Raw genomic sequence first — 11,147 nt, 5'->3', positions numbered from 1 at the left:
ACAACAATAACGGACAAGTAAGGAGTGTACATCCATTTGTTTGGATGAAAACAGCTCCAATAACACTTAAACTTTTCATGAAGATAGACACAAAAAGCTGTAGTAACTGAGCGGGACAGGCAGCATCTCTGGAGAGAAGGAATGGGTGACGTTTTAGGTCGAGCTGCAACATTACCAATTCCTTCTCTCTGGAGATGCTGCCTGTTACTCCAGCTTTTTGTGTCTATCTTCAGTTTAAACCAGCATCTGCAGTTCCTTCCAACACTTAAACTTATCAATTAGCACCAAGCAGGTCAATGCAAATCACTTGCAATTTATCCATAATCTGAAAATGTATTCCTTCCATCACCAGTGCACAGTGGTTGCAGGATGCACCACTGAAAATGAAATTATATGGCATTACGTCAAACACAGTATAACACCATCTCCGAAGGATGCACTACAATAATTTGTCAAAGCTGCAACAACATTTAAATCCTAATATTCATAAGGATGGCTATAGGAATACCATCATCATCAACTTACTCTCAAAGACAAACACCATACTGATTTGAAAGTATGACCTGCTCTCATCTTTTCCATGTCAAATTCACATATATCACCCAACACAACATACAGGAGGAAGGAAGACCTTCAGCATGTCAATACAACAGTTCATTGCAGTGCATCACCAGTACTTCCTCAAGGTAATTATGGACATTAAATCTCTGGGATGGTCAGTGACATCCATATCCCACGAATAAAAACTAAATTAAAACTAAGCATTGATAAATATAATCTGTTCCAGATCCATCATGGTGCAAAATTTCACTGGTAATTGGGCCCTGTCTAATTTCATCTTTTTTCAACTCCATTACAGTTTTAAAATTGTTTTGAATAGGGTTAAGTGTGGATCTTGTGGGAAGGACACTAAATTGGAGTATGGCAAAGCCGAAGCTCAGGAAGGTATATTGGGAGCAGTTAGGTAAGTCGACATCTGGCATGTGGGAATCATTTAAAGGACAGTTGATAAAGTTCAGAACCATCATGTTCCAGAAAGGAGAGAGATGGCGAGTAAGAGAACATTGGATGACCCAAGGGATTGTAAATTTGGCCAAAAAGAAAAAAGGAAGCACATGCAAGGTTTAAAAAGATGAAATTAGACAGGGCCTTTGGGGAATACAAAGCAAGGAGGAAAGAACTCAAGTGGGCAATGGAACTTAATCGAAGCAAGTGCGAAATGTTGCAATTTGGGAGGTTGAATGTAAGGGTTAAATATACAATGAATCACAAGACCCTTAACAGCATTTCTGTACAGAGTGATCTTGGGATCCAACTCCCTGAAAGTGGCATATGGTATGCTTGCCTTCATTGGACGGGGCATTGAGAATAAGAGTCAGGAAGTCATGATGCAGCTTTATAAGTCTTGGATTCCACCACGTTTGGAGTATTGCATGCAGTTCTGGTCACCCCATTACAAAAAGGATGTGGAGGCTTTTGGAGCGGGTGCAGAGGGTACTAGAATGATGCCTGGATTTGCTACAGGGAAGAGACTTGAATTGTTTTCTCTGACGAGACCTGATAGAAGTATATAAAATTATGAGAGACGTAGTTAGGGTAGATAGTCCCAGAATGGAAATATCAAATACTGGAGGGCATAGCTTTAAGGTGAAAGCGGTAAAGTTGAAAGGAGATGTGCAGGCCATATTTTATTTTACACAGACAATGGTGAGTGCATGGGACATGCTGTGGGGGAGGTGGTGGCATAGGCAGCTACAATAGTAGCATTTAAGAGACTTTAGATAGGCACATGGATTGCGGGGAATGAAATGATATGGATCATGTGCAGGCATATAACAGTTGGTTATGGCATCATGTTCAACACAGACATTGTTGGTTGAAGGGCTTTTTCCTGTGCTATACTGTTATATATTCTATGTTTAATATATCTGGCCCAAATTCTCACTGTTATTGTTCAGTAGCTAATACATTTCAGATTTGTACTTGCACAGTTTTTTGTATATGTGTGTTCCTAATTACTTTTGTTCTGACCCAAACGATGCCAACTCCTTTTCCCTTTCCTGTACCATTTTCAATTAACTTGTTACACAACTTGTTACTATTTACGTTACACATCAAATTTTCTTTTTTTTTCCAAATTTTAAATGAAAAACATCAGAAGAATTTTCAAACATTATCAAACAAAATTATTATATCTTATTTACAAAATCTTATTCTGGCCTAGAGTTGAATCAGAAGTAATTTGTTTCAAAAGAATGTCACAAAGATTCTGTTCAGTTGGCCTGGCTACCAAACCATTTATTTATTTATGTGAAGTTGAATCAAAGAACAATGCCACTTACCGTGAGTGCAACATATAGCACATGATAAGTGAATCTTGGTTGGGTGGTAATTGAGGACATGAGCATGAAGAATTGGTGAGAATGGTTACATAAGGTTGCATAATAGGTGTCAATGATTTGAACGTTTCAATCACCTCCACTACAGTTGTGATTTCATTACATCCACTTCTGCTCACTTCTTTTAATTTGGCCCGAATAACTTAAGTGAAAAAAAAAAAAATTACAAATTACTTCCCAGCAACAAAAAAAACAAAACCATTGATAGGGTCTGTTAGAAAATCATGACTCGATGCTTCTCAATTAATATTTAAGCTGCTGTTACCTCGGGTCAATTTAATTCAACTTCCATTAAAAGTCTTATTCTAAACTGATAAGTTAACATCCTTATGAAATATGCAATATTTTTATATCAGCAATTACTCTGAAAATATTGTGATAATATAGCTACCATAATATATAGCTCAAATACATTGTTTTTGTTTTTATTTTTCACACAAAGGGTGGTGGGTATATGGAACAAGCTGCCAAAGGAGGTAGTTGAGGCAGAGACTATCCCAACATTTAAGAAGCAGTTAGACAGGGACATAGATAAGGCAGGTTTGGAGGATATACACCAAATGCTGGCAGGTGGGACTAGGGTAGCTGGGACATATTGGCCGGTGTGGGCAATTTGGGCCAAAGGGCCTGTTTCCACACTGTATCACTATGACTCTATGACTATACAAGCAATAAATTACTTATAATGATTCTTATTGGCACAATTTTGCATGGGTATATTGGATTAATGGACTATTAAAATAATCCTTTTTGCCTTGGTTTAAAGTCAGGCTAAACAAATGCAACAACAGTCATTCTCCCTCTCCTTTTGCACCTTAGAAGAACTCGCTTCAAAATGAACGTAGCTGTTCAAGCCCTTTAATGGTTAAAGACTTCAGCTCGACCTTTGCATTAAATACTAGTAGAAAATTTCACTATGAAAAAGCATAATGATAAATGTGTGAGAAATCACCCTTCCAATAATGTATAGTTTTTGATGTCAAAACCCAGAAGGTTAAAGATTAGAGAGCAGGATAAATCTTAATAAATTCTTTCTTGGCCAGCATGAATATCATGGATCAAATGGCCTCCTTTCTGTGCATAAATTTATATTACTCTATGATATTTAAACCTTCATTTTGGGCTGGGTTGCAACCAAACGAGTTTGAGAGGCACGTGGTCTACATTCTTAAATGTGCCAGAAAATTAACATATTAGTTTCTAGGGGAGATTTCGCAAGGTAAAGGAAATACCTACTGTTGAAGTTACCAAATCCAAGATGTAGTCAGTTCAAATCTGATGAGTTTATTATATTAATTTCAAATGCAACAAAAGAACAAAAGACATAAAAGCATTTATGAACTCATTGGGATAGGTGCATGACAGTTTCTGAACATGCTGTCAGTTTCCAGTTTCTGAAATTATAAAATAGAATTGTGCACCTCGACAATCAAATAGACTCCAGAGTGTGATTGGCCCCTGAACTCTGTATATTAGTCATAGATTGTTCAAGATATGGACAAAAAAACCATCGGTAGGGATTCTGCTATTATAGATTTCACGACAAAATACTACCTAATAAATAGGCAGTCACCACTTACCATAGTTATAATTCTTGCCCAAGTACGTTTTTAGCGTTGGTTTAATTTTTCTACATTTACACTGATCTGTGGAAAATTAAGAAGCCATTATAAATTTTTTTGAATGAAGGGAGGATTTTAATGAAAAAATGCAGCAAATATTTTATAGGTGTAGTTTAAAGAGGGCAAAGGCAATAAATGTTCCCATTGTATTTTACAGTGTCTTTATGAAATAGAATAATGTATAATAACAAGCTAAACTGACACAGCCCAGACCATCGCACAAACCAACCTCCCTTCTATTGACTCCATTTATACCTCACGCTGCCTCGGCAAGGCCAGACCAGCAGACCACTACAGGGCTGAGGCCAGGCGACAACTCTCAGACACCTCCTCCTACTTGTCCTTGGAAGCCTCGCCTTTGTTCCCCTCTGTCTCTAGATCGGCAGCTGACCTACAAGCAACACCTTGGAGCTCTCCATGCTAAAGTCTCGGCGCGTTGCTTGGCTGGATCGTCATGGGGCTCCAGGACATCTACTCTCCAAACCAGTGCTCTTGCACTCATGTACAGCGCCGCTGAGTACGCCGCCCCAGCATGGTGCCGCAACGCTCATTCTAGCAAGCTAGACGCCATCCTCAACAGCACCATGCGGATCATCACCGGCTGCCCACGCCCAACACCGACAGATCTTCCGCTGGTGCTCGCAGGTATCGCACCTGCCAATCTCCGCGCAGAGTACTTCACCCACAGGCTGGTCTGCAAGGCCCCATCGGACGCCAAAAATCCATTGCACCACCTCGCCCAGGACTCCCAGCAACTGGGACCTCAACGCCTGTCATCTCGTCGCCCCTTCTCCCGTCATGCAACGACCCTCTGTGGCTCCGGTTTCAACACACTAGGAGCATGGAGAACCAGCTGGGAACAGACTTCGCGACCTCCTCAATTCACTGTTGCATCGAACACCACAGCACCACCGGGATCGGACCTGCCCCGCAAAGAATGGGTCGCCCTGAACCGGCTCCGTACAGGGGGCGGTCGGTTCAATGCCAACATGCATCGCTGGGGGTTGCGTTCACCAGCAGCCTGCATGTGTGGAGCAGACCAGCAAACAGCGCAGCACGTCATTGTCGACTGCGCTGTCCTCCGTACCCCTGGTGGAGGGGTAGATCTCACGGCCCTCGACAACAGCACATTGAACTGGCTACAGCGCCTGGAGGGCGTTACATAACCTCTGCTGCCTCAAACGCAAGAAGAAGTTCCCCTCTGCCCCCACCTCAATGAGTCGCCTCCACCTCCGTGCCTTTTTCTATGGGAAGGAGTCCTCACCACCCAGTGATGACCCCTTCTCCCGTCTCCACCGGTCCCCCTCCTCTTGGACTCCCCAGAACGGCCTTCTACTCTCTCTAGACCTCTTTATTTCTAACTGCCAACGTGACATCAACCGTCTCAAGTTTTCCACTCCCCTTACGTACTCTAACCTCAAACCCTCTGAACGTACAGCCCTCTGCTCACTCTGCAGCAACCCCGACATTATAATCAAACCCGCCAACAAGGGAGGTGCCATGGTAGTCTGGCGCGCAGACCTCTAGCGGGCTGAGGCCAGGCGTGAACTCTCAGACACCTCCTCCTCCTTATCCTTGGACCATGATCCCACAGATGAGCATCAGGTCTTAATCTCACACAACATATCTGATTTCATCACTTCTGGCTGTCTGCCTTCCGCAGCCTCCAACCTTATCGTTTCCCAGCCCCCCACAGCCAGGTTTTACCTTCTCTCCAAAATCCATAAACACAAGTGCCCTGGCAGACCCATTGTTTCTGCCTGCTCCTGTCCCACGGAAATGATTTCCACGTACCTCGACTCCATCCTATCCCCACGGTCCAATCTCTCCCACCCTATGTCCAAGATACCTCACTTGCACTTTGTCTCTTGAATGACTTCTGCTTTTCAAGCCCCCACTCCCTCATCTTTACTATGGACGTTCAGTCACTCGACACTTTCATCCCCCACCAGGATGGCCTTAAAGCCCTCCGTTTCTTCCTCGACCGCAGAACCATCCAATTTCCCACTACTAACACTCTATTCCGCATAGTGGAGCTGGTCCTCACCCTTAACAACTTCTCTTTTCACTCCTCACACTTCCTCCGAGTCTAAGGCGTAGCTATGTGCACCCGCATGGGCCCCAGCTATGCCTGCCTCTTTGTAGGGTACATTGAACAATCCCTGTTCCAGGCGTACACTGGCCCTATTCCCAAACTCTATCCCCGAACTCTATCTCCGTTACATTGATGATTGAATTGGTGCTACCTCCTGCACCCATGCAGAACTCGTACCTCCTGCACCCATGCAGAACTCAAGTGGATTTCATCAACTTCACCACCAATTTTCATCCCGCACTCAAATTTACTTGGACCATCTCCGACACCTCCCTCCCCTTTCTTGATCTCACAGTCTCCATCACAGGAAAGAGACTATTGACTGACTATTACAAACCCACTGACTCCCACAACTATCTTGACTACACTTCTTCCCACCCTGCATCCTGCAAAGACTCTATCCCCTACTCCCAATTCCTCTGTCTATGCCGCAGCTGTGCCAAGATGAGGTGTTCCATACTATAACATCTGAGATGAGGCCCTCACTCGTGTCTCCTCAGTACCCCGCAGCTCTCCCCTTGCTCCCTTCTACTAGTCGCAACAGAGACAGTGCCCTTACCTTACACCCCATCAGCCATCGCATACAACACATAATCTTCCATGATTTCTGCCACCTCCAATGGGATCCCACCACTAGCCACATTTTCCCATCTCCACCACTTTCCACCTTCCGCAAAAACTGTTCACTCTGCAACTCCCTGGTTAACTCATCCCTTCCCACCCAAAGCACCCACCCCTCCCCAGGTACCTCCCTCTGCAGCTGCAGAAGTTACAACACCTGTCCATATACCTCCTCCCTCAACTCTGTCCAGGGACCCTGACAGTCCTTTCAGGTTAGGCAGAGGTTCACCTGCACCTCCTCCAACCTCATCTACTGTGTCCATTGTTCAAGATGTGGATTCTTGACCAAAAGTACACTGGGCGATCGTTTCGCTGAACACCTTTACTCAGCCCACCTGAACCTACCTGATCTCCCAGTTGCCAAATGCTTTAATTCTCCTTCCCATTCCTACACATACTTTTCTGTCCTAGGTCTCCTCCACTGTCAGAGTGAGGCTAAAAGCAAATTGGAGGAACAGCATCTCATATTTCGCTTGGGCAGCTTACAGCCCAATGGTATGAATATTGATTTCTCTCATTTCAGGTAGCCTCGGCATTCTCTCTCTCCCTATCCTGCATTTCACCCAACAAACAGCTAACAATGGCCTGTTTCTTTTATCATCATTACTTTTTTGCATATCTTTTATTCATTGTTATTTATCTCTCCACATCATCGTCTACATCTCTCGGGGGGGGGGGGGGGGGGGTGGTGTGGGGGGGTGGCGTGGTGTGGGGGGTGGGGGGGCGGGGTGGTGTGCGAGGTTGGGGTGGTGAGGGGGGATGGGGGGGTGGGGGGAAGAGGGGAGGAACAGGGGAGGGGCAAAAGGGGGGTGTGGGTGTGTGGGCGGAGGGGGTTTGTGTGGGGAGCAGGGGAGGGGGAGAGGGGTTGGGGGTGTGTGGAGGGGGGAGGGGAGGTGTGTGGGGGGGAGGGACTCTACTCAGCAGCCACTGGCCGCGGCACCACACAGCGCCTCCCGGCTCCACTCTGCGGCTTCCCCAACTCCACTCAGCGGCTTCCCCGACTCCACACAGCGGCTTACCCGACTCCACTCTTGCGGGCTCACTCAGCACAGCTTGCTGACTCAATTTTATTCTCCTCGCCCCGGTGATTGACAGCAGGTGCCGGAAGGGGCATTACCTTCATGGTGACTGACAGGCGAGATGACCAATCTGCTGAACTCACGATTTTTTAAACCTTCATAACTTTTGTAATATTCCACCGATCGGAACAAACCTTGGTGCGCTTGGAGCAGAGGAGAACGGTGAGTAAGGTGGCAAAAAATCCTAGCAATATAGGGTACCATTTTTCCATGGCCAGAGTGAGCACCACCAGAAATTAGAGGAGCAGCACCTCATATTCCGCTTCGGCAGTCTGCACCCCAGCGGCTTGAACATTGACTTCTCCAATTTCCGGTAGCCCTTGCTGTCTCCTCCCCTTCCCAGCTCTCCCTCAGCCCTCTGGCTCCTCCTCTGCCTTTATTCTTCCCGCCACCCCCCCCCCCCCCCCGCATCAGTCTGAAGAAGGGTTTTTGCCCAAAACATTGCCTATTTCCTTTGCTCCATAGATGCTGCCGCACCCGCTGAGTTACTCCAGCACTTTTGTCTACTTTCCCTTATCCATAACCAGTCTGAAGAAGGGTCTTGACCCGAAACATCACTCATTCCTTCTCTCCAGAGATGCTGCCTGTCCCACTGAGTTAGTCCAGCTTTTTGTGTATTTCTTCAGCATAATCAAGGACAAATCACATCCTGCCCACTCCCTCTTCTCCCCTCTCCCCTCAGGCAAAGGTATAGAAGTGTGAAAACACACACCTCTATATTCAGGGACAGTTTCTTCCCAGCTGTTATCAGGCAACTGAATCATCCTACCACAACCAGAGAGCAGTGCTGAACTACTCTTTGGTGACCCTCGAACTATCCTTGATCGGGCTATGCTGGCTTTACCTTGAACTAAACGTTATTCCCTTATCGTGTATCTATACTGGCTTGATTGTAATGTATTGTCTTACCGCTGATTGGATAGCATGCAACAAAAGCTTTTCTCTGTACCTCGGTACACGTGATAATAACTAAACTGAACTGAATCCAAATCCGCGAAAAACGACTTTTTTAATTATTACAGCGTGATTGATTTTTGCTGGAATTCATTAAAGAGAAGTGTGTTGCGTTAAATAGCAGGTAGAGACATGTCAACCAGATTGTAATTCACTGGTGCACACAAATAGCTCCACTTGGGATGTGTGCCGGATCAGTACAAGTGGCAAATGACAGTAAGTGCCGTTGAAGTTTGCTCGCGTGTGTTCCATTCATAGTTGGTACTACTCGATTCTGTAATAAATCGTAGTATTTTTCTCTTTTTTGTGATAACAAAAATGGAATATCCCTTATCGAGCAGTAATCCAATTTGCTCTAATTGCCATATAGTTTGCGGGTAATTTCCCCCAGGGGACATAACAGGTGAAATGCCGTCGCTTTAAAATAAACAAAATGTTCTCTATAATAAAGACTACAAGAAGCGGTATCCACAGTCGACAAACCTCCGCTGTTAGTTAATGCCGACGGGCCAGATATATACAGTACTTTAAAAACCGAGCTCCTAGCACTCACTTGATTTCCAAGTCTTACAGTCAGAAGCCTTCGCGACAAGCGCATCTCCGGTGAATTCTATCCACTTTGAATCTGGAAGTTGGAGCAAAAGCATAAGGTTGAGTTTATTCTACACATTGGCTTATGCATAAATAACTGAATACCAAGGTGTGGTAGACTCGTGCAACACCAGTGACATTTTCATCAACGAATTAAGAGATGATCACATCATTTTTCCTGATGGAAATGACAAATGACAACGAAGTGATTTGAAATAAAATCCACACTTTTTAAAAGGGAAGTCATCCACATTTTAATGCGTTTGTTGATGGACTGTTGGTCGTCTCCAAATATTCACAAGGCTCGTCAATAAAAATGAGGAAACATTTTATATCTCACCTTCGGCTAAATCAGTGACAATTGCCTCGGGAGCGATGCAGACTCCTCGGTCGTATTCGGGCAAGTCATTGCAAGCTAGAATCTCGGGCCAGCTGTGATTGTATATTTTCAAAATAGGCTCGCACCCGTTTCTTGCTCTCTGGCAAACTGACTTACATGGTTTAACAGGATCGTGAAGAAATTCAAAGGTGCAGATGGGCGCGTACATTGCACAGAGAAAGAAGCGCAGCAATGGACTGCAACTGGTATCCACTAATTCCACGTACTGCTCTATAGCCAGAATAGCATTTTCTTGTGTGTTGTGATGGAGATGGTTGGGCATTCTCGTGATATTCCAGGGCATCGACTCGCACATCGGGATCTTAATCGGTTCGCAGAGTGCTCCCTGTACGAAGACGCGCGCAACAAGCCAAAAGCACATCGCACAAATCATTGGGAACATCTTGCAAAGCGCGATCAAACTGACGGCTCCGACACAATATATATACAGTTTTATGTTAATTTAAAAAAAAAAATATGTTCAGGTAGGGTGGCGTGGTGCATTTAAGTGGAGCGACCAATTAAGGGCGAGGGTGTAATTTAAAACGAGTGAAAGGAGGTCCTGCCGTCAATTCCCGGCACTCGGGAGCTATCAGATTGATCCAAAAACATGCTCCTGGAAATTATGCCTTTGGATCGGCATTCGAGAGTTGCAGAACAATGTGTTCTCGTTCATGCAGAGGCATCATTACTCACACAATTGACGCTTTTCTGCTTATAGGGAGACATGTTCTACCTGCTGTAAATGTCCTAAAAGCAATGCTGTCGTACATTACAGATGTCAATTTTGCAGTGCGGGACAATTAAATGTAGCGCAACCATGTCTAATGTTGCAGTCCACGTACATTCATAGGCATCTATTATAGTCATTGAGTCATAGAAACATAAAAATAGGCGCAGATGTAGGCCATAACCATTCGTCCCTTCGAGCCAGCAGGGACGAAGGCAGAGTTCAATATGACCATGGCTAATCATCTAAAATCAGTACCCCGTTCCTGATTTCCCCCCATATCCCTTGATCCCTTTAGCCCTAAGAGCTAAATCCAACTCTCGCTTGAATACATCCAGTGAATTACCCCCACTGCCTTCTGTTGCAGAGAATTCCACAGATTGACAACTCACTGGGCCAAGAAGTTTTTCCTCATCTCAGTCCTAAATGGCCATGATCCCTGGTTCTGGATTCACCCAACATCGAGAACATTTTCCCTGCATCTAGCCTGTCCAATCCTTTAAGAATTTTATATGTTTCTTGAAGATACCCTCTCATCCTTCTTCTTCTTCTTCTTCTTATCGAGTCCACACACAAGATTAGAAGTTGTTCAGCCAGAGCTGAACACACTTCTCGGCATCTGCACAATGGTGTCTGTCTTGCGCTTCTTGTGCGTGGTGGTGGAAAGATTGGTTGAA

The 11,147-nt window shown here is 44.8% G+C and overlaps 1 protein-coding gene across 1 annotated transcript; it reads right to left on the bottom strand.

Moving 5' to 3' along the window:
- Positions 1 to 274: 274 nt before the first annotated feature.
- On the bottom strand, positions 275 to 10,143 carry sfrp4 (secreted frizzled related protein 4). Its single transcript, XM_033020375.1, has 5 exons — positions 9,702 to 10,143; positions 9,324 to 9,395; positions 3,980 to 4,045; positions 2,343 to 2,541; positions 275 to 377 (listed from the first exon to the last, which is right to left on the bottom strand). Exons 1-5 carry the CDS (start codon positions 10,141 to 10,143, stop codon positions 275 to 277), a joined length of 882 nt encoding a protein of 293 aa, XP_032876266.1.
- Between the last annotated feature and the right edge of the window lie 1,004 nt (positions 10,144 to 11,147).

The sequence above is a fragment of the Amblyraja radiata genome, chromosome 4, assembly GCF_010909765.2.
Source record: "Amblyraja radiata isolate CabotCenter1 chromosome 4, sAmbRad1.1.pri, whole genome shotgun sequence".
In the NCBI taxonomy this organism is placed as follows: domain Eukaryota; kingdom Metazoa; phylum Chordata; class Chondrichthyes; order Rajiformes; family Rajidae; genus Amblyraja; species Amblyraja radiata.
This window is presented reverse-complemented; position numbering and strand designations above follow the sequence as displayed.

Bases quoted from the DNA above. Each gene is read 5' to 3' on its own strand.
- sfrp4 (XM_033020375.1), bottom strand. From the start codon at position 10,143: ATGTTCCCAATGATTTGTGCGATGTGCTTTTGGCTTGTTGCGCGCGTC. The intron at 9,396-9,701 runs GTGAGATATAAA...TCCAACTTCCAG, and splicing joins TGTCACTGATTTAGCCGAAG to ATTCAAAGTGGATAGAATTC. The intron at 378-2,342 runs GTAAGTGGCATT...TTTCATTTTCAG, and splicing joins TGCTATATGTTGCACTCACG to TGGTGCATCCTGCAACCACT.